General features: G+C 37.6%; 1 protein-coding gene across 2 annotated transcripts in view; it reads right to left on the bottom strand.

Annotated features, from left to right (window-relative positions):
• The window catches only part of WDPCP (WD repeat containing planar cell polarity effector), a 496,574-nt gene that overhangs the window by 40,210 nt on the left and 432,240 nt on the right, over positions 1–24,124 (bottom strand). For both annotated transcript variants that reach the window (XM_032178078.2, XM_032178079.2), the window contains exons 16-17: positions 12,580–12,659; positions 12,014–12,045 (exon numbers count right to left, since the gene is read on the bottom strand). In XM_032178078.2, coding sequence (XP_032033969.1) covers positions 12,014–12,045; positions 12,580–12,659 — 112 coding nt within the window. The remainder of the gene's footprint in view (positions 1–12,013; positions 12,046–12,579; positions 12,660–24,124) is intronic.

Below are 24,124 nucleotides of genomic sequence, written 5' to 3'. Positions count from 1 at the left end.
TGAGATGATCATGTGATTTTTACTTTTTTTTTTTTTTTTTTTTTGAGACAGAGTCTCACTCTGTTGCCCAGGCTGGAGTGCAATGGTGCGATCTTGGCTCCTGCAACTTCCACCTCCTGGGTTCAAGTGATTCTCCTGCCTCAGCCTCCCGAGTAGTTGGGATTACAGGCGTGCATCACCAGTCCCGGCTAATTTTTGTATTTTTAGTAGAGACGGGGTTTCACCATGTTGGTCAGGCTGGTCTCAAACTCCTGACCTTGTGATCCGCCCGCCTCAGCCCCCTAAAGTGCTGGGATTACAGGCATGAGCCACCATGCCTAGCTGATTTTTACTTTTAATTCTGTTTATGTGGGTGTATCACATTTATTGGCTTGCATAAGTTAAACCATCCCTCCATCCCTGGTATGAAACCCACTTGATCGTGGTGGATTATCTTTTTGATATGTTGTTGGATTTGGTTAGCTAGTAGTTGTTAAGGAGTTTAGCATCAATGTTCATCAAGGATATCGGTCTGTAGTTTTCTTTTTTGGTTATGTCCTTTCCTGGATTTGGTATTAGGGTGATGCTGGCTTCATAAAATGAATTACGGAGGGTTCCTTCTTTCTCTGTTTTGTGGAATAGTATCAAAAGGATTGGTACCAATTCTTCTTTGAATGTCTGGTAGAATCTGAATATCTGCTGTGAATCTGTCTGGCCTGGACTCTTTTTTTGTGTGTGTGTTGGTAATTTTAAAATTACCATTTCAGTCTCACTGCTTGTTATTGGTCTGTTCAGGGTATCTAATTTTTCCTGATTTAAGCTAGAAGGGCTGTATTTTTTCCAGGAATTTATCCATCTCTTCTAGGTTTTCTAGTTCATGTGCATAAAGGTGTTCATAGTAGCCTCGAATGATCTTTTGTATTTCAGTGTTGTCAGTTGTAATATCTCCTGTTTTGTTTCTTACTGAGGTTATTTGGCTTTTCTCTCTTCTTCTCTTGGTTAATCTTGCTAATGGTCTATCAATTTTATTTATATTTTCAAAGAACCAGCTTTTTGTCTCATTTATCTTTTGTATTTTTTGTTTGTTTCAATTTCATTTAGTTCTGCTCTGATCTTGGCAGTTTTCTTATTTCTCCAGGGTTTGAGTTTGGTTTGTTCTTGTTTCTGTAGTTCCTTGAGGTATGACCTTAGAATGTCAGTTTGTGCCCTTTTAGTCTTTTTGATGTAGGTGCTTAGGGCTATGAACTTTCGTCTTAGCACCACCTTTGCTGTATCCCAGAGGTTTTGATAGGTTGTGTCATTCTTGTCATTCAGTTCAAATAATTTTTTAATTTCCATCTTGATTTCATTTTTGACTCAATGCTTATTCAGGAGCATATTATTTAATTTCTATGTATTTGCATGGTTCTGAAGGTTCCTTTTGGAGTTGATTTCCAGTTTTATTCCACTGTGATCTGAGAGGGTGCTTGATATAATTTCAATTTTTTAAAATTTATTGAGGCTCGTTTTATGGGCTATGATATGCTGTATCTTGGAGAAAGTTCCATGCACTGTGTGTTCTGTGGTTGCTGGATGAAATGTTCTGTTTATCTCTGTTAAGTCCATTTGTTCTAAGGTATAGTTTAAATCCATTGTTTCTTTGTTGGGTTTCTGTCTTGATGACCTGTCTAGTGCTGTCAGTGGAGTAGTGTAGGTCTTAGGTCTATTCTTAGGTCTATTAGTAATTGTTTCTTAGGTCTATTAGTAATTGTTATATAAATTTGGGAGCTGCAGTGTTAGGGGTGTGTGTGTGTGCATATGTGTGTATATATATATACACATACATATATATACACACATACATATATATACACATACATTCATATACACACACACACATATATATATACACATACATATATATATCCACACACACACACACACACCCATCTATATATATATATTTTGAGACAGAGTTTTGCTGTCACCCAGGCTGGAGTGCAGTGGTGTGATCTTGGCTCACTACACCTTCTGCCTCCCAAGTTCAAGTGATTCTCCTGCCCCAGCCTCCTGGAGTAGCTGGGACTGCAGGCACATGTCACCGCAGGTGCCTCTGTTTTTAGGATTGTGATATTTCCTGTTGGACAAGGTTTTTATCATTATATAATGTCCCTCTTGGTCTCTTTTAACTGCTGTTACTTTAAAATTTGTTTTGTCTGATATAAGAATAGCTACCCCTGCTCACTTTTGGTGTCCATTTGCATGAAATGCCTTTTTCTGCCCCTTTACTTTATGTGAGTCGTTATGTGTTAGGTGAGTCTTCTGAAGGCAGCAGAGAGTTGGTTGGTGAGTTCTTATCCATTCTGTGGCTCTGTATATTTTAAGAGGAGCATTTAGGCCATTTACATTCAATGTTAGTATTGAAATGTGAGGTACCGCTGCATTCACTGTGATTTTTGTTGCCTGTGTACTTTGGTTTTTTTGTTGTTTTTGCTTTTTAACATGTATTTTTGTTTTATAGGTCCTGTGTGATTTATGCTTTAAAGAGGTTCTGTTTTGAATTTGTTTGAAGATTTACAGCTCCTTCTACCAGTTCTTATAGTGGTGGCTTGGTAATAGCAAATTCTCTCCGCATTTGTCTGAAAACGACTGTATCTTTGCTTCATATATGATGCTGAGAGTTTTCATCATAAAGGAATGCTGGATTTTGTTGAATGCTTTTTCTGCATCTATTGAGATGATCATGTGATTTTTACTTTTTTTTTTTTTTTTTGAGACAGAGTCTCACTCTGTTGCCCAGGCTGGAGTGCAATGGTGCAATCTTGGCTCCTGCAACCTCCTTTTGTTGGATACTAAATTCTTGGCTGATAATTGTTTTCTTTGAGGAGGCTGAAGATAGGGTGCCAATCTCTTCTAGCTTGTAGGGTTTCTGCTGAGAAGTCTGCTGCAATCTGATAGGTTTTCCTTTATAGGTTACTTGGTGCTTCTGTCTTACAGGTTTTAAGATTCTTTCTTTTGTCTTAACTTTGGATAACCTGATGACTATGTGCCTAGGCGAAGATCTTTTTGCAATGAATTTTCCAGGTGTTCTTTGTGCTTCTTGTATTTGGATGTCTAGGTCTCTAGCAAGGGTGGGGAAGTTTTCCTTGATTATTCCCCCACATATGTTTTCCAAGCTTTTAGAATTCTCTTCTTCCTCAGGAACACTGATTATTCTTAAGTTTAGTTGTTTAACGTAATCCCAGACTTCTTCATGACTTTGTTCATATTTTCTTATTCTTTTTTCTTTGACCTTGTTCGATTGGGTTAGTTCAAAGACCTTGTTTTCGAGCTCTGAATTTCTTTCTTCTACTTGTTCAATTCTATTGGTGAGACTTTCCAGAGCATTCACCTTTTTTATTTTATTTTTTTTTGAGACGGAGTCTCGCCCTGTCACCCAGGCTGGAGTGCAGTGGCACGGCTCAATGCAACCACCGCCTCCTGGGTTCCGGTGATTCCCTGGCTAATTTTTGTATTTTTGTCCAGCTAATTTTTGTATTTTTAGTAGAGACAGGGTTTCGCCATGTTGGCCAGACTGGTCTCAAAATCCTGACCTTGTGATCTGCCCACCTCACCCTCCCAAAGTACTGGGATTAGAGGGGTAAGCCACCATGCCTGGGCAGCATTTCACATTTCTAAAAGTGTGTCCAAAGTTTCCTGAATTTTTGGTTCTTTTTTCTTTAAGCTATCTATTTCCTTGAATATTTCTCCCTTCACTTGTTGCATCACTTTTTGGATTTCCTCTTGTTAAAAGTGGGCTTCACCTTTCTTTGGTCCATCCCTCTTTAGCTTAATAACTAACCTCCTAAATTCTTTTTCAGGTAAATCAGGGATTTCTTCTTGATTTGGATCCACTGCCGGTGAACTAGTGTGATTTTTTGGGGGTGTTGAAGAGCCTCATTTTGTCATATTACCAGGGTTTTTTTTTCTGGTTCCTTCTCATTTGGGTAGGCTCTATCAGAGGGAATGTTTAGGGCTGAAGGCTGCTGTTCAGGTTCTTTTGTCCCACAGGGTGTTCCCTTGATGTAGTACTCTCCCCCTTTTCCTATGGATGTGGCTTTCTGTGAGCCGTACTACAGTGATTGTTGTTTCTCTTCTGGGTCTAGCTACCCAGTAAGTTTATCTGGCTCCAGGCTGGTACTGCGGGTTGTCTGCACAGAGTCCTGTGATATGAAGCATCTATGGGACTCTCTGTCATGGATACCAGTGCCTGTTCCAGTGGAGATGGCAGGGCTGTGTGATGGACTCTGTGAGGGTTCTTGGCTTTGATGGTTTAATGCTCTATTTTTGGGCTGGTTGGGCTCCTGCCAGGAGGTGCGCTTTCCTGAAAGCATCAGCTGTAGTAACATAGAGAGGGACCAGCGGTGGGCGGGGCCCTGACACTCGCAAGATTATATGCCGTTTGTCTTCTGCTACCAGGGTGGATAGGGAAGTGCCATCAGGTGGGGGTGGGGCTAGGCATGTCTGAGCTCAGACTCTCCTTGGGCAGGTCTTGCTGTGGCTGCTGTGGTGGATGGGGGTGAGATCCCCAGGTCACTGGAGTTGGGTACCTAGGAGGATTATGGATGCCTCTGCTGAGAAATGCAGTTTGTCAGGGAAGTAGGGGAAAGCCGGCAGTCACTGGCCTCACCCAGCTCCCATGCAAACTGAAGGGCCTGTCTCACTCCCACCATGCCCCCCAACAACAGTCCTGAGTCTGTTTCCAGGTAGAGGGCATGATGGGCTTGAAAACTTGTCCTGTGCTACCTGCCTCCCAGCTGCAAAAGAAAAAGGCCTGAATTTTAAAATAGTTTTTATCTAGTTCTGTGAAGAATCTCAGTGGTAGTTTAATAGGAATAGCATTGAATCTATACATTGCTTTGGGTAGTATGGCCATTTTAACAATATTGATTCTTCCTATTCATGAGCATGGAATGTTTTTCCATTTGTTTGTGTCATCTCTGATTTCTTTGAGCAGTGTTTTGTAGTTCTCATTGTAGAGATCTTTCACCTTTTGGATCAGCTGCATTCCTAGGTATTTTATTCTTTTTGTAACAATTGTGAATGGGATTGCATTCCTGATTTGGCTCTTGGCTTGGCTATTGTTGGTGTATTGTTGGTGTACAGGAATGCTAGTGATTTTTGTACATTGATTTTGTATCCTGAAACTTCACTGAAGTTGTTTATCAGCTGAAGGAGCTTCTGGGCTGAGACTATGGGGTTCTCTAGATATAGGACCATGTTGTCTGCAAACAGGGATAGTTTGACTTCCTCTCTTCCTATTTGGATGCCCTTTATTTCTTTCTCTTGCCTGATTGCTCTGGCTATAACTTCCAATACTCTGTTGAATAGGAGTGGTGAGAGAGGGCATCCTTGTCTTGTGTCAGTTTTCTAGGGAGTTTTCTAGGGGAATGTTTCCAGCTTTTGCCCATTGAGTATGATTTTGGCTATGGGTTTGTCATATCTAGCTCTTATTATTTTGAGGTATGTTCCTTCAGTACCTAGTTTATTGAGAGTGGTTTTTTTTTTTTTGACAGAGTCTTGCTGTATTGCCCAGGCTGGAGTGCAGTCATGCAATCTTAGCTCATTGCAATCTCTGCCTCCGCCTCCTGAGTAGCTGGGACTACAGGCACATGCCACCATGCCCAGCTAATTTTTGTATTTTTAGTAGAGACGGGGTTTCCATGTTGGCCAGGATGGCCTTGATCTCCTGACCTCGTGATCTACCCGCCTCAGCCTCCCAAAGTCCTGGGATTACAGGCATAAGCCACCGTTGCTGGCCGAGAGTTTTTAACATGTTAATGATGTGTATGCTAAAGTGGCTAAAGAGGCGAAGTGTATGGATATCTGCAACTTACTTTGAAATGTATCAAAAATAAGATGTTTCAATGCAATAAAAGTTGAAAAAAAATAAGATGGATTGATAAAGGGACAGTTAATGGACAGATATGTGATAATGCAATTATTTTAAGACATTAATGGTCGAATCCAAATAGTGGGCATACGGATGTTTGCTGTACATTCTTAGAACTTTTCTGTATATTTAAAACTTTTCATAATAAAATTTTGGTAAAACTAGTGTTACTGAGAAGGTACCTAAGCCTACATAGGTCTAGTTTGGTTCAGTCAACATTTAGTGACACCTATAGTGCTCGAAGTGATATAATAACTATTAGGGATATAAGAGTGAAGTAACTCAGGCTCTTTGAGGTAGAGAGTGGCAGGAAATAAAACTGGAAAGCACAGGTTAGTTAATGGAGAGTCTTATACACCATGATAAGGAGCTTGAACTTTATCCTATGGGGTTTTAGGGAGGGGAATGATACTTAGGTAGGTTACTTTAGCAGCATTGTGGAGGCTAGATTTCAGGAGGAGGTGGTGGTGGTGGTAGTGGGTATAGACTAAAGACAAAGATAATAATTAGGAATCAGTACTCCAAATGAAGATGATTGATTAACCTAAATTCCAATGGTTATAGGGCTAGTTTCTAGAAATATTTAGGAGCATTAATCAATTGAATTAGATTGGTTGGATTAATTGTAAGTGGGTTATAGAGAATCAAGAATGACAAAGACCACATATGAAGGAGCAAGTTTGGAGTTTGAGGGGAAAATGATGAGTTTGGTTTAAGACATCTTATGTTTTGGATATTATCTAGTCAAAGACTTCTTTATTCATGCATTTTTGCCTACATTATTTTATAAACATTCACTATAGAATTCCAAGTCTGTTGCTAACAGTAAGATGTTGAGCAAAATGGATACAGATACTGCCTTTTAGAAAGTTACAGCCTAATAGGCTGGGTGCGGTGGCTCAAGCCTGTAATCCCAGCACTTTGGGGGGCCAAGGTGGGCAGATCACTTGAGCTCAGTAGTTCGAGACCAGCCTGGGTAACATGGTGAAACCTCATCTGTACTAAAAATGCAAAAATTAGCTGGGAGTAATGGCACGTGCCTGTAATCTCAGCTACTTGGAGGCTAAGGCAGGAGAAGTGCTTGAACCCAGAGGTGGAGGTTGCAGTGAGCCAAGGTCGTGCCACTGCACTTCAGTCTGGGTGACAGAGTAAGACTCTGTCTCAAAAAAAAAAAAAAGTTACAGCCTAGTGAAGGAGATAATTAAACCAAAGTTATAATAAAAAGTGATATTCATGGTGATAGGAAAAGTACAAGATGGTATGGAACTTCCTAGAAGGAACAGTTATCTTAACATTGGCTTGTAGATATTATCAGTTTGAAGCCTGGGATGAAGCCTGGACTGGAGATACCAATTAATGTCTTTCTGCTGCTGATTCCTGAGAGTTGATAAAAATGTCCCAGCAACTCAGGAGGCTGAGGTGGGAGGATGGCTTGAGCTTGGGAGGCCAAGGCTGCAGTGAGCTGTGATCACACCACTGCACTCCAGTCTGGGTGACAGAGCGAGACACTGTTATCAAGAAAAAAAAGTTCATTTTTTCTTTTGAGACAGTCTCGTTCTGTCGCCCAGGCTGGAGTGCAGTGGCATGACCTTGCCTCACTGCAACCTCTGCCTCCTGGGTTCAAACGATTCTTGTGTCTCAGTCTCCCGAGTAGCTGGGATTACAGGCGTGTACCACCACACCAGCTAATATTTGTATTTTTTTTTTTTCTTTTTAGTAGAGATGGGGTTTCACCATGTTCGCCAGGCTGATCTTGAATTTCTGGCCTCACGTGATCCACCCGCCTCCCAAAGTGCTGGGTTACAGGTGTAAACATCTACTCCTGGCTGAGAGAAAAAAAAAAGTATTTTCTTTTCTGTCCACTAAAAAAGTCTAAAAGCCAAGATTAACCCAGAGAAAATGAAGAAATGGAGAAATAGTAGATTCTAGGTATAAGACAGAATTTACAAGGAATTTACAAGACGAGTCTGGGACATCTCATGCCATAAAAGTTAAGCTGCTGCCAAAGACTAATAGGGTTAAAAGGACACAGGAGCCAACACATACACACACACACACACACACACACACACACACACACACACACACACACACATCCCAAACCCCAATGGATTAAAGACAAATGTGAAAGGTAAAAACTTTAATAAAAGGATATTATCTGTATGAGATTGGAAATAAGGAAGGACATCTTAAACAAGATATAAAAGCATACCATAAAGGTATAATGGTGCATTCTTGTCTTTAATATAGTCAAAATTTTTTTCGTCAACCACAAAGACAGGAAAGAGATAAGCAACAACTTGGGAGGAGTTATTTGTAACACTGACAAAGGATTAGTTTCTAAAATATATAAAGACTACTACAAATCAGTGAGAAAAAGGCAAAGAACTCAGTGGAAAAATGAGTAAAACATAGGAATAGGCATTTCAAGGAAGAAGAAACAAGATGGCAAGAAACATATGAAAAGATGTTCAACCTCATTATTAATCAGGCAAATACAAATTAAAACCTCAATGAGAAACCACTACACAGCTACTAGGGATGGCAAACATTTCAAAACCTGAGTGTTTAAGTATTAGCAAGATGTGGAGAAATGGAAACTCTTATACTTGTTTAGTGGAAATATAAATTGGCAAAACTACTCTAGGAAATATTTGGAATTATTTATTAAAATTACAGATATGTATTGCCTGTGACCAGAAATTTCACTCCTAAGTATATACCCTAGGAATATATTGTTGCCCTGTTCATAATAGAAAAAGCTAGAATCAACATAAATGTCCATTAACAGAAGAATGAATAAACTGAGTAGTGGATGAATAAATTGTATTCAGTCGGTGACATACTATAGGCAGTGAAAATGAATATACCTACATCTATACATGTCAGCATGGCTATATTCAAAAATAATATTTAGTGAAAAAAGTAAGTAACAAGAAGAATGCACTATGTTTCCACTTATATAAAGTTCAGAAAGAAGTAAAACTAAACAAGTTGTTAAATGAGTTTGAGACCAACAATATAGCCAAGACCCTGTCTCTACAAAAAGCCCAAAATTAGCTAGGCATGGTGGCATGCACCTATAATTCTAGCTACTCAGGGGGCTGAAGGGGGATGATTGCTTATGCCCAGGAGTTTGAGGTTACAGTGAGCTGTGTTCAAGCAACTGCACTCCAGCCTGGGTGACAGAGTGAGACTCTCTCTTAAAAAAAAAAAAAAAGATTTTATTTATGGAACTTGCCTCATATGGGAAAACCATAAAGACAAGCAAAAGAGTGGTTAAGACAAAATTTAAGACTGAGAGTAGATGGAAGAAGAAATGTAATTGAGGAGGGGCACCCAGGGGACTTCAAAGGTACTAGTAATGTTAATGATTTTTCTCTCAATGGTGGGATGAAGGTGATTTTTATTTTGTTTTCTGGCTTTCCATATTTTTGTATGTGTGGCTTTCAGAGAGGTGATGTCATGTAGGGGTTTCTCTAGGGTTGTGGTTCTTAACCAGGGATGACTTTTTACTATCTTCCTCCCCCTAGGAGACATTTGGCAATGTCTGGAGAGTTATTTGGTTATCGTGACTGGGGTGGGTAAACTACTGGCATTCAGTAGACGGAGGCCAGGGATTGCTGCTAAACATCCTACAATGCACAGGACGGCCCAAGAGCAAATAATTATTTGGCCCAAAATGTCAATAGCACTAAAGTTCAGAAACCCTGGTCTAACAGCCAGACTCCTTGGGTTTGAATTCTAGCTTTGCACTTTACAAGCTGGGAGACTATGGGAAATTACTAATCTCTGTGTCTCAGTATCGTTGTTTATATGAGGCTAATAGTAGTATCCATCTGATAGGTTTGTTGTGAGAATTAACTGAATTAAAACATAAGGTACTGAGTCCAGAACCAGACAAATAATAAGTACTTGATAAATACTAACAATAATGTTTTATTATTATTTTTGTTGAATATATTCAATTGGTTGAGAAAAAAGTTGATTAAGAGAAATATGTTGAAAAATAGTTATTATAGCAATAGAAAAATATGCAAAGACACACATATGCACAAACCCTACTTTAAAATGTAGCATGTGGAAATTTCACAAGAAGACCTTTGCAAACAATGACAGCCTGTTATAATCTGTATCTTATCTGTACTTAATAGCAATTTCTAAACAAGAAACCAGAGCAATGAACATAAAGTGTGTATGAGTTAGTGCTAATCTGAATTAAGCTATATTAGTAACTGAACTCAAAGTCTTGTGACAGATTACATTACAAAAACCATCCTATACTTTAGTGCACAAACTGATATTTCCCTTATTCTTTATAAAAACCGTTCCAGAAAGATCCTTGGGAAGTCAGTTTCTTGACTGGATTTCATGTACACTTGCTTATCCAAGTGGATGTGTCTGTAAAGTTGTGACAGGATGCTGTTTTTTTTTGTTTGTTTGCTTATTTCAAGACAGGGTCTTACTCTGTTGTTGCTCAGGGTGGAGTGCAGTGGTGTGATCTCAGCTCACTACAATCTCCAGCTCCTGGGCTCAAGTGATCTTCCCACCTTAGCCTCCTGAGTAGCTGTGACTACAGGTACACGCCACTGTGCCTGGCTACTTTTTGTATTTTTAGTAGAGATGGGGTTTTGCCATGTTGCCCAGGCTGGTCTCGAACTCCTGGGCTTACGCAATCCACCTTCCTTAGCTTCGCAAAGTGCTTGGGTGTGAGCCACTGCACCTGGCCAGGATGTTGTTGTTGTTGTTTTTTTAAAACAAGTATTCTAAAAAAAATAAGCTATTTAAAATATATACAATTTATGGTAAAGTTTCTTGAAGCTTTTGCGAATTAAACAAAGTTTTAGGCATGTACATTCAACTGTAATATGGCGTATTTCCCTCCAAGCAAATAAAGATTATTATTTTTATTTTCAATGCAGGTATGTCCAGGAAGAAGTAGATTGAAGCAATGATATTGATCATTACTATCATTAGTATAGTTCCGTGTAATTAGCAAAGTCCTACCACATTTGTGTTCACAAAAGAGCTTCATAAAAATCCCGTGGAGTGTGTGGCATTATCTCTATTTTAGGAATGAAGAAGTTAAGGCTTAGAGAGATGAAATGACTCGCCCAAAAGTTACAATGCTAGAAATTGTGGGACTATCATTCAGACTCAAGTCTCACAATAAATCCTAGCCTTTCTGTAATTGGTATAACAGGGAATTGCTATTTCCTCTCAAAATGAACTGAGATGCGATGTCAGGGACAGACACGGGGAGGGGTTCAGAACTACCTGTCAGATGTGATATTTTATATGCACTATTTATAAAAATTATATGTAAGTAATAAAATATATTGAATAATTTAATCATTATTATACACCTTTTATTTTTAAATTTTTTACTTTGGATAATTTCAAACATATATCAAGGAGAGAATGACATTTGCAAACTGCTGTATTACCCGCTACCCAGCTTCATCAGTTATCAACTCCTGGCTACTCTTTCTTTTTTTTTTCTGTGACACAGAGTCTTGGTCTGTCACCCAGGCTGGAGTGCAGTGGCATGATCTCGGCTCACTGCAATTTCTGCCTCCTGGGTTCAAGTAATTCTCATGCCTCAGCCTCCCAAGTAGCTGGGATTACAGGTGCAGCTGCCACACCTGGCTAATTTTTGTATTTTTAGTAGAGAGGGTTTTGCCATGTTGGCCAGGCTGGTCTCAAACTCCTGGCCTCAAGTGATCCACCTGCCTCGGCCTCCCAAAGTGCTGGGATTACAAGCATGAGCCATCGCGCCTGGCCAACTCCTGGTTACTCTTAATTCACCTATATCCCTTCTACTTTCTCCCTACTGAATCATTTTGAGTCAACTTGAAGACGTGTAATTTCATTTGTACATATTCTGTCATGCACAATTTTATTTTAAAATAGCTTTTAAATAATTACAACTTGGGAATACTGAAAAGCTGAAGACATTTTTAGAAGCTGTTAGTGTAGTTAATATAGACCAGTTAATCTAGTTAATGTAGTCCAGTTAATGTAGACCAATAGATAGCATTTCTTGAGTTCAAAATAATCACATACATTACGCTTTTCTCTTAGAATTTAAATGTCTAGTAATAAACAGAGAAAGTGTTTTACCTGTTCTCTGCCGTCTTCTCTCAGTTCTCCGTCTAAAGTAAAAGATTAAAACATTAATTATCTTAAAAATCTAATAAAAGACCTTGAGAAAAATTTTTTACAACACTAAAAACAGAAATGCTTAAAATAATAAGTTAAAATGCTGAAAACTCTAGAGAAATAAAAAACCAAACCTTAACATACTATGAAAGTACCAATCATTTTCATATATATGTGTATGGCTACCTTGTGTTACAGTATTTACTATGTATAGTATATAATAGCAGCATATCACTTGAGAGCTTATTAGAAATGCAGAGCCATAGGCTCCAGCCCAGATCTACTGAATCAGAATCAACTTTTCAACAAGATCTCCAAATTTATCTATATTTATTTGTATGATCATTGAAATTTCACCTTTGTAATAATCAGGCAACTTGGTATTTTATATCAATGACAAGCAGTCTTATACCAACTAGAAATGCTCAGAGTTTTCTTGTTTTTATTAATTTACTGAAAGTTCTTGCAAGCTATAACATAGTTTTTCTGTTATACTTTGAATACTTGGGTGTCTTGAATATCATTACCTTCTGCATTACAGGTATTAGTCATCAAAAATCCAGAACAGATGTCTTTTTCAGGTTCATTCTTTCTGTCAATTATTTGTCTGCAGTATATGGGTGTTTTTCATTGGAAAAAGGATTAAAAAGAAAATTTTAAGGTTAGGTATAAGTTATAGATTTTAAAGTATTAAAATATTTAAAAATTTCTGGGTTAAAAAACGTAATTAAAAAATTTCTTTGGAAACTTTCAACAATATAGTAATCATTTAAATACCATTATATTTAAAAACAGAGAAAGCCACTTTTAATTTTTCCACCATTAAATATTTTACAGGACATTTCAAAGAGCGGTTAAATTAAACTAACATACAAATAATGTATTTTACATATGAAGTTTTAAGAGAAACAATCATGGAAACCAAATGTGATGCTCTGAACTCATGGCTATTACAAAATTAAAATTAATAATGAAGTTTTATAAACTTGTAAAAGTAATTCACTTTTGATGTAGAAAACCCCCCACCAAAACATAGAAAAAGAATAATATAAATATCCAGAGTAGTTGTCTGGATATTTAGCTCCACTACTTATTATTATATATCTTTTAAAAAAATAAAACTGAGATAACGCAGTCTTGTGAAATTTCATGTCATCATCTTTCACTTATTATATTCTTTTGTTTTAAAATTTGTACTGTTTCTATGTTAAAACTGACTTTCTTAAGGTATAGAGTTTTGTGATTTTTAACAGATGTTTAGATTCTTGTTATTACCATTACAAACAGAATATAGAACAGTTTCATTATGCCAAAAAAACCTCCCTTATATACTTTATAGTTACACCCCCCTCAACCTATACACCCTGGCAACCACAGAAATCTTCATAACTATAGTTTTCACTTCATGAATGTTATATAATTGGAATTATACCATATAAACTTTTGTGACTGACTTCTGTCATTCAGTATAATGCCCTGATATTCATCCAAGTTGTTAAACGTGTATGAATGCTTCACTGCTTTTTATTGCTGAGCAGTATTCCATTACAGATGTGTGTACCAGTTTATTTATTCACCTGTTGAAGGGTATTTTTCTCAGTTTTTGAAAATTATGAATAAAACTGCTATAAGCATTCATGTAAAGGTTCTTGTGTGAACCTGTTTTTACTTTTCTAGTGTAAATACTTAATGGGATTGTTGAATCATACAGTGAATACAAATTTTACTTTGTAAGAAACTGCAAAGCCGTTTCCCAGAAGAGTTGTACTATTTTATATTACATCTCATGCGACAATGAATGAGAGTTCAGTTACTTTGCATCATCCTCATCAGCACTTGGAATTGTCAGTATTTTTAAAAATTATTGACATTCTAGGGCCGGGCACGGTGGCTCACACCTGTAATCCCAGCACTTTGGGAGGCCGAGGCGGGCGGATCATGAGGTCAGGAGATCGAGACCATCCTGGCTAAAATGGTGAAACCCCGTCTCTACCAAAAATACAAAAAATTTTTTTAAAAAAAATTATTATTATACTTTAGGTTTTAGGGTACATGTGCACAATGTGCAGGTTTGTTACATATGGATCCATGTGCCATGTTGTTTTGCTGCACCCATTAACTCGTCATTTTTAGCATTAGGTATATCTCCTAATGCTGTCCCTCCCCCCTCCCCCAACCCCACAACAGTCCCCCGAGTGTGATGTTCCCCTTCCTGTGTCCATCAGTTCTCACTGTTCAATTCCCACCTATGAGTGAGAACATGCGGTGTTTGGTTTTTTGTCCTTGCAATAGTTTACTGAGAATGATGTTTTCCAGTTTCATCCATGTCCCTACAAAGGACACGAACTCATCATTTTTTATGGCTGCATAGTATTCCATGGTGTGTCTGTGCCACATTTTCTTAATCTAGTCTATCCTTGTTGGACATTTGGGTTGGTTCCAAGTCTTTGCTATTGTGAATAGTGCCGCAATAAACATACATGTGCATGTGTCTTTATAGCAGCATGATTTCTAGTCCTTTGGGTATATAACCAGTAATGGGATGGCTGGCTCAAATGGTATTTCTAGTTCTAGATCCCTGAGGAATCGCCACACTGACTTCCACAATGGTTGAACTAGTTTACAGTCCCACCAACAGTGTAAAAGTGTTCCTATTTCTCCACATCCTCTCCAGCACCTGTTGTTTCCTGACTTTTTAATGATTGCCATTCTAACTGGTGTGAGATGGTATCTCACTGTGGTTTTGATTTGCATTTCTCTGATGGCCAGTGATGATGAGCATTTCTTCATGTGTTTTTTGGCTGCATAAATGTCTTCTTTTGAGAAGTGTCTGTTCCTGTCCTTTGCCCACTTTTTGATGGGGTTGTTTGTTTTTTTCTTGTAAATTTGTTTGAGTTCATTGTAGATTCTGGATATTAGCCCTTTGTCAGATGAGTAGGTTGCAAAAATTTTCTCCCATTCTGTAGGTTGCCTGTTCACTCTGATAGTAGTTTCTTTTGCTGTGCAGAAGCTCTTTAGTTTAATTAGATCCCATTTGTCAATTTTGGCTTTTGTTGCCATTGCTTTTGGTGTTTTAGACATGAAGTCCTTGCCCACGCCTATGTCCTGAATGGTACTGCCTAGGTTTTCCAATCGATAGAAAAAGAGGGAATCCTCCCTAACACATTTTATGAAGCCAGCATCGTCCTGATACCAAAGCCTGGCAGAGACATAACCAAAAAAGAGAATTTCAGACCAATATCCTTGATGAACATTGATGCAAAAATCCTCAATAAAATACTGGCAAACCGAATCCAGCAGCACATCAAAAAGCTTATACACCATGATCAAGTGGGCTTCATCCCTGGGATGCAAGGCTGGTTCAACATACGCAAATCAATAAATGTAATCCAGCATATAAACAGAACCAAAGACAAAAACCACATGATTATCTCAATAGATGCAGAAAAGGCCTTTGACAAAATTCAACAACCCTTCATGCTAAAAACTCTCAATAAATTAGGTATTGATGGGACGTATCTCAAAATAATAAGAGCTATCTATGACAAACCCACAGCCAATATCATACTGAATGGGCAAAAACTGGAAGCATTCCCTTTGAAAACTGGCACAAGACAGGGATGCCCTCTCTCACCACTCCTATTCAACATAGTGCTGGAAGTTCTGGCCAGAGCAATCAGGCAGGAGAAGGAAATAAAGGGTATTCAATTAGGAAAAGAGGAAGTCAAATTGTCCCTGTTTGCAGATGACATGATTGTATATCTAGAAAACCCCATTGTCTCAGCCCAAAATCTCCTTAAGCTGATTAGCAACTTCAGCAAAGTCTCAGGATACAAAATCAATGTACAAAAATCACAAGCATTCTTGAACACCAGTCACAGACAAACAGAGAGCCAAATCATGAGTGAACTCCCATTCACAATTGCTTCAAAGAGAATAAAATACCTAGGAATCCAACTTACAAGGGATGTAAAGGACCTCTTCAAGGAGAACTACAAACCACTGCTCAATGAAATAAAAGAGGATACAAACAAATGGAAGAACATTCCATGCTCATGGGTTGGAAGAATCAATATCGTGAAAATGGCCATACTGCCCAAGGTAATTTACAGATTCAGTGCCATCCCCATCAAGCTACCAATGACTTTCTTCACAGAATTGGAAAAAAACCACTTTAAAGTTCATATGGAACCAAAAAAGAGCCCGCATTGCCAAGTCAATCCTAAGCCAAAAGAACAAAGCTGGAGGCATCACGCTACCTGACTTCAAACTATACTACAAGGCTACAGTAACCAAGACAGCATGGTACTGGTACCACAACAGAGACATAGATCAATGGAACAGAACAGAGTCCTCAGAAATGATGCCGCATATCTACAACTATCTGATATTTGACAAACCTGACAAAAACAAGAAATGGGGAAAGGATTCCCTATTTAATAAATGGTGCTGGGAAAACTGGCTAGCCATATGTAGAAAGCTGAAACTGGATCCCTTCCTTACACCTTATACAAAAATTAATTCAAGATGGATTAAAGACTTAAATGTTAGACCTAAAACCATTAAAATCCTACAAGAAAACCTAGGCAATACAAAAAATTAGCCAGGCGTGGTGGCAGGCGCCTGTAGTCCCAGCTACTCGGGAGGCTGAGGCAGGAGAATGGCATGAACCCGGGAGGCGGAGCTTGCAGTGAGCCGAGATCTTGCCACTGCACTCCAGCCTGGGTGACAGAGCGAGACTCCGTCTCAAAAAAAAAAAAAAAAAAAAAAAATTACTGACATTCTAATAGGTGTACAGAGGTATCTCATCATGGTTTTAATTTCAATTTCCCAAATAACCAATGATATTAAATGTATTTGTTTGCTATCCATATATCTCCTTATTGAAATGTCCGTCCAAGTCTTTTGACCACTGTAATTGGGCTATTTGTTTTCTTACTGTTGAGCTTTGAGAGTTCTGTATATATTCTGGATACAACTCCTTTGCTGGATATGTGACTTGCAAATATTTGCTCCCATCATGTAGCTTATCTTTTCAGGCTCCTAACAGTGCCTTTTGAGGAACAACAGTTGATGAAGTTACCAATTTTTAAAAAATGGATCATGCTTTTGGTGTCTAGTTGGAGAATTCTTTGTTAATCCCAGGTCACACATATTTCCTCCTATGCTTTCTTCTAGTTTTACATTTTATATTTAGATCTATGATTTATTTTTAATTTTTGAGAGTAATGTGTGAGGTTTAGTTTGAGATTCTTTGTGTGTCTGTGTGTGCATACATGTATATTGTGCCAATACCATTTGTTGAAAAACTATCCTTTCTCCATTGAATTACCTTTGTACTTTTGTCAAAAATCAGCTGGGCAGATTTATATGGGTCTATTTCTGGGTTATATGTTCTGTTTCATTAATCTGTGTGTCTGTCCTTTTACTAATACCACAATTTCTTGATTAGTTATAGCTTTGGGGATGGCAAACCACAGTCCCTAGGCGAAATCCAGTTCATACATATTTTAGTAAATAAAGTTTTATTGGAATACATTCATTTTATATTATCTATGGCTGCTTCCTTGCTATGATGACAGTTAAGTAGCTGTGACAGACTATGTGACCTGCAAAACCAAAAATCTTTACTAAATGGCCCTTCACAGAAAATGTTTGTCAACCCCTGCTTTAGCAAAAGTCCTAAGATCATGTATGATTCTTCCAACATTATTTTCCTTTTTCAAAATGTTTTTTGTTATTCTAGCTTCTTTGTCTCTTTTTATAAATTTTAGAATCAGCTTGTTGATATCTTTAAAAACTCCTTCTGGGATTTTGATCAGAATTTTATCAGATCTTTAGATTAATCAGAAATCTTTAGATCAGTCAGGAGACAGCTGACATCTTTACTATATTGAGTCTTCAAACCGTAAACATGTCTCTCTATTTATTTGTTTACTTATTTATTTGACAGAGTCTCGCTTTGTTGCTCAGGCTGGAGTGCAGTGGTGGGATCTTGGCTCACTGCAACCTCCACCCCCTGGATTCCAGCGATTCTCCTGCCTCAGCCTCCTGAGTAGCTGGGACTACAGGCTCGTGCCACCATACCCGGCTAATTTTTTTTTTTTATTTTTAATAGAGACGGGGTTTCACCATATTGCCCAGGCTGGTCTCGAACTCCTGACCTCAGGTGATCTGCCCGCCTAGGCCTCCCAAAGTGTTGGGATTACAAGCATGAGCCACCATGCCTGGCTCATTTATTTTAATCTTCTTAAGTTTTTAGCATACAGGTGGAATGTTTTGTTAGACTTATAACTAGTATTTCATTTATTTTGGAGCTACTGTAATTTAAAAAGCTTTTTTGGTTTTCAACTGTACATTACTAGTATATAGAAATACAATTGGGCCGGGGGTGGTGGCTCATGCCTGTAATCCCAGCACTTTGGGAGTCCGAGGCAGGCAGATTGCCTGAGGTCAGGAGTTCGAGACCAGTCTGGTCAACATGGTAAAACTCTATCTCTACTAAAAATACAAACAAATTAGCTGGGCGTGGTGGCATGCGCCTCTAATCCCAGCTACTAGGGAGGCTGAGGCAGGGGAATTGCTTGAACCAAGGAGGTGGAGATTGCAGTGAGCCGAGGTCGTGCCATTGCACTCTAGCCTGGGTGACAGAGTGAGACTCTGTCTCAAAAAAAAGAAATACAATTGATTTTTATGTGTTGACCATATATCTGGTGACCTTGCTAGATGCACTTATTAGTTGTAGGAACCATTTTGTCTGCAAAAAGGGATGGTTTCATTTCTTCTTTCATACAGTGTCCCATAAGAGTGGTAAAAGTGGACATTTTTACCATGTTTCCAATCTTAGGAGGAAAACATTCAGTCTTTCTCTATCAAGTAGTATAATAGCTGTAGTATTCTTTTTTTCCTTCTTGGTAGAAACTCTCTATAGTTTGAGGAAGCCCCTTTCTACTCCTAGTTTTCTGGGCTTTTTTTTTTTTTTTTTTTTAAATCATGAATGGGTATGGAATTTTGTCAGACATGTTTTTTGTACCAGTTGATTTGATCAGTTGATTTTTCTTATATTGTTAAAACTGTGGATTACATTAATTTTTGAATATTGAATAAGCTGTGCATTCCCAAGGTAAATCCCACTTAATTCTGCTATATTATTATTTTTATATATTACTAAATTCTTAATCCTTGTTGAGGATTTTTACTTCTATATGTATGAGAGACATAGTAGTCTATAGTTTTTTTGTACTTTTTGTTTTGTTTTGTTTTTTTTTAAAAAATTCCATGGCACTGCTTGATATCTTTTTTTGTATTGTCTTTGGGTAGTAGCCTCAGAAAATGAGCTGGGATGTGTTGAATTATCATCTTATATTTTCTGAAAGAAATGTGCACAATTGCTAGTATATTCTTCTCTCAACGAATTCACCAGTGAAACCATCAGGACCTGGAGATATCTTTTACAGAGTTTTTTGTTTTGTTTTAAACTACAAATTTAATTCCTTTAATAGCCATAGGATTCAGATGATCTCTTTCATTTTCTGCCAGTTTGGTTTTTGTGGCTTTCAAGGAATTATTCCATTCAAACTATGTTGTTAAACTTATTTGCATACAGTAGTTCATGACGTTATTTTTTATCTACTTAATGTCGGTAAAGTTTAAGATAATATACCCTCTTTCGTTCCTGATATCAATAATCTATGTCTTCTTTTTCTCTTTGTCTGACTAGAGTTTTATCAGTTTTGTTGATCTTTTCAAACAGGCTTTTGACTTCATTAATTTTTCTGTTTTCAACTTCAATGATATATGCTCTTTATTATTTCCTTTCTTCTGCTTCCTTTGAGTTTACTTTGCTTTTCTTCCTTTAGTCTCTTTAGATGGAAGCTTAGATTGTTGACTGAGGCATTTCTTCTTTTCTAATGTAAGCATTTAATTGAATAAAATTCTTATTTTAAGCTGTGATTTTTTTTTTCAGTTTATAATCTTTTCTGACTTCGTTAAGACTGCCTCTTTGACCTAGGGATTATTTAGAAGTTTCTTAATTTCTAAGTGTTTGGAGAATTTTCTCTATTTCTTTCTGTTATTTATTTCTAATCTATTCCCATTATGGTCAGAGGACATACTTTGTGTATTCTTCTAGGTTTGTTTTATGACCCAGGATATGGTCTGTTTTGGTAAGTTCACATGCACTGCAAAAGGATGTGTGTTCTACTGTTGTTGGGTGGAATGATTTTCTGTCCCTAGTTCTATCAGTTGTTGAGAAAGGACTGATGCAGTCTCCAAATGCAAATGTAGATTTGTCTGTTCTCATTGTGATCTCTATCATTTTTTCTTATATATTATGACATTCTCTTGTCAGATGCAAACACATTTAGAATTGTTACGCTTTCTTGATAAATTGACTCTTTTATCATCTTTTCCTTCTTTCCTGGTGTCCCAAGTTTCCCTCTGGTATCATTTACCTTATGTCTCAAGAACTTCTTTTAGTAATTCTTTAATAACAAATCTACTGGAAACATATTTACTAAGTTTTCCTTTACCAAATTTGAAGTTTTCAGGTATTCTTTGTATATATATTTTTTTCAGCATTGCATTCTTTATCCTCTCCTTCTAGGGCTCTAATGTCATGAATGTTAGACCTTTTGGCATTGCCTCACAGGTCCCTCGGTTCATTTCTTTAAAAAATATGTTTTCTTTGTTGTTCACTGGATACTTTCGATTGATCTGTCTTCAAGTTCATTGATTTTCCTTTGTTATCCCTATTCTGCTATTATCAAACCTATCAATGAGTTAAAAAATTTTGTGGGGGCCAGGCGCGGTGGCTCACGCCTGTAATCCCAGCACTCTGGCAGGCTGAGGTGGTTGGATCATTTGAGTTCAGGAGTTCGAGACCAGGCTGGGTAACATGGTAAAAACTCATCTCTACCAAAAAAAAAAAAAAAAAGCAAAAATTAGCAGGGTGTGGTGGCATGCACCTGTAGTCCCAGATCCTTGGGTGGCTGAGGCAGGAGGATCGCTTGAGCCCAGGAGGCTAAGGCTGCAGTGAGCTATGATTGCACCATTGCAATCTAGCCTGTGAGACAGAATGAGACCCTGTCTCAAAAAAAAACTTTTTTTTTTTTTTTTGGTTAATTTGCTTTTGAATTCTTTATTTGTTTCTTCTTTATACCTTCTATTTCTTTTTGATACTTGGGTTTTTTTTTGTTTGTTGCTTTTTTAAAGAGATGAGGTGTCACTAGTTGCCTAGGCTACCCTCCAACTCCTGGGCTCAAGTGATTTTCCTGCCTCAGTCTCCCAAGTAGCTGGGACTACAGGTGCATGCCACCATGCCTGGCTTGTTTCAGTAATTTTAATGATTGTTGGAGCTCCTTAAAGTTTGTCAGATAATTCCAACATTTGTCATCTCAGCGTTATTGTCTTTTGATAATCTTTTCTCACGTGAGTTGAGATTTTCCTGCCGCTTTATATATCAAGTAATTTTTGGTATCCTGGACATTTTGAATATTTTAAGACTTGATCTTGTTAAAATTCTGTGATGAATGTTATTTTTGTTTTAGCAAGCAATTATCTTATTATGTTTAGGCTTCAAGTTACAGTGTTCCTCTGTGAGCTATGGTATGTCAGTTTACTTTTCAAAGCTTCTTTGCAGGGCTGTTTGTCATGCTGTTTGGTGATATTTGCAGTGCTGTCAGTGTCTGTACCATCCAGCAGCAAATATATAAGCTGGGTGATAGTTTATCCATCAGTTTAGATATCAAAGTCTTTTATATACTGGTTAGAATCAGATCCACACATGCATACCTTGGGGTAAGCCCTGGAGTTTATAAACAATTTAATGGGGTTGTTTTCACAAGCTTTCATGTCTGCAGTCTCCTTTGGTGCTTTCTGGATCCAGGAAGCTGCATCTTTAGTTACCTTACGCTTCCATGTACCTCCATGGTTGCACTTGACTAGGCCCAAGTGGTGGTGAACTAAAGGAAAACACACTAGTAAACTTGCCATAGGTTCAGAGGCACCTCAAGTTCTTGTCTTCTTCCTCATTCCTTCTGTATTATTTACTTTTCAGACTCCCCAAACAGCTGCTCCAATATATTCTACCTAGGATTTTTAGCTGCATTCAATGGGTAAGACAGGAGGAATATGCTTACTCCATCTTACCTGGAACCAGAACCTGATAATCATGATTTTTAAGTGAGTATATAGTATCTGTTATTTAGATATACTGTAATTTAGTCATTAATTCCACATATATATTTTTAGGTCATTCACTTATATAATAACAATGTGATTAACATTTTTATGTTTATATTACAAAAATGAAATTTAAAGTTATGGCATTTTTAGGCTTTTGTTATATGTTGCTAAAATTAGTTTCTGAAAGATTGATACTAATTTACAAATTTGACCATCACAAAGAACATTGACCACAATTCATTAAAACACATCAAATGATATTTAAAAATCCATATGAACCTCCGCTCCCCTACTACCCAAACAGTGGCCACTACTGGGGCTTGCTGGGTTAATTTATTATCCTAAAAACTGTTAAATCTAGGGAAGTTATCAAGCATTTACTCTTCCTTTCGAGGTAACTGAATAGTTGATAATGAAACTTTTATTATGTATAGAAGTACTCAAACTTATAAATGCAGAAGGAGCTACAAAATTAGAAAATCATCATTTCACAACCCCTAATAAAATAATCTAGGCAATGTTCATCAGTGATTTCAAAAACATCAACTGAAAGGTTGCTGGGGAAGTTTATAATGGAGAATTCCATTAATCAGTCTTGCTTCACTAAAAGACATTATAATCCTCATGTTGTGATGTAATAGGAAGCCCACAGCACCATCTACTATGCATTACTTGGGACACAAAGCAACAATTTCCCCAAATTTGCTTATAGGACCATAAGTAAGAAAACAAAATAATAAAAATGTATAAATATAAGGGATTTGCAGATGACATGTGCTCTTCTCCCTTGTTCCAGATATGCAGTGTATCTGTGGGAAGAAGCATACAAAGCTTGATGTACCTTGAACCATAGTTAATAGCTATGGTCTGTAAGGAAAGTATTACATGACAGTGTGAGAGTGTGTCAGGGCATACTTAAGGAATTTTCTGGGCCTCTGCCATATCTGCAGAAGGCAGTTCAGTACCCTTGTCTAGCTCTGTTTTCAGTTGTGCAGGAAACAGCAAAGACAAAAGCATCTATTATTTAGTTATAATTTTTGCATGTATATATAAATGGTGCCATATTCCTTATGTGCTTTTCACTTTCCATAATTCCCTCTCTGAAAGTTTGAATTTCTTAACCTTTTTGTCACTCCCTCTTGACACAGAAAGGTATGTGAACCTAGACTCAAAGAATATGGCACAGAGATAATAAATAGACCCAAAGAAATAGTGAAAAGGACATTTCTGGCTGTTCTGCAATGGCAATGTTTCATGATTTTGAAACACACATTTCAATATTTCATTATGCACTAACAAAGCTGCAGGAGGTCCATATCTGAGAATAACTGCTTTCAGAAAGTAAAACAAAAAAGCCCCTTAAAGTGAATCAATTTAAAATGGGGTTGAAAATCATAGTAAATGGTGACAATATAATTTGACTAAAAATAAGAGGTAAAAATATATAGATAAGCTTATTTTACTTGTATTAATAAAATATATGTTATAATTTCAGCTGTTCATAAATTCATTTTTTTCTTTTTTTCGACATGGAGTCTTGCTCTGTTGCTTAGGCTGGAGTGCAGTGGCACGATCTCGATTCACTGCAACCTCCTGTGTTCAGGCGATTCTCCTGCCTCAGCCTCCCGAGTAGCTGGGACTACAGGCGTGTGCCACCACACCCGGTTAATTTTTGTATTTTTATTTTTAGTAGAGATGGGATTTCACCATGTCGGCCAGGCTGGTCTTGAACTCCTGATCTCAAGTGATCCACGTGCCTCAGCCTCCCAAAATGCTGGGATTACTGGCATGAGCTATTGTGCCCAGCCATCTGTGCATAAATTCTTAGATGGAACAAAGTCAGTCAGTTTGATTTGGAGAGTGGGGAATGGTTCTACTTTTTCTGAC

Source organism: Hylobates moloch, unplaced genomic scaffold, assembly GCF_009828535.3.
Source record: "Hylobates moloch isolate HMO894 unplaced genomic scaffold, HMol_V3 SCAFFOLD_15, whole genome shotgun sequence".
In the NCBI taxonomy this organism is placed as follows: Eukaryota; Metazoa; Chordata; class Mammalia; order Primates; family Hylobatidae; genus Hylobates; species Hylobates moloch.
This window is presented reverse-complemented; position numbering and strand designations above follow the sequence as displayed.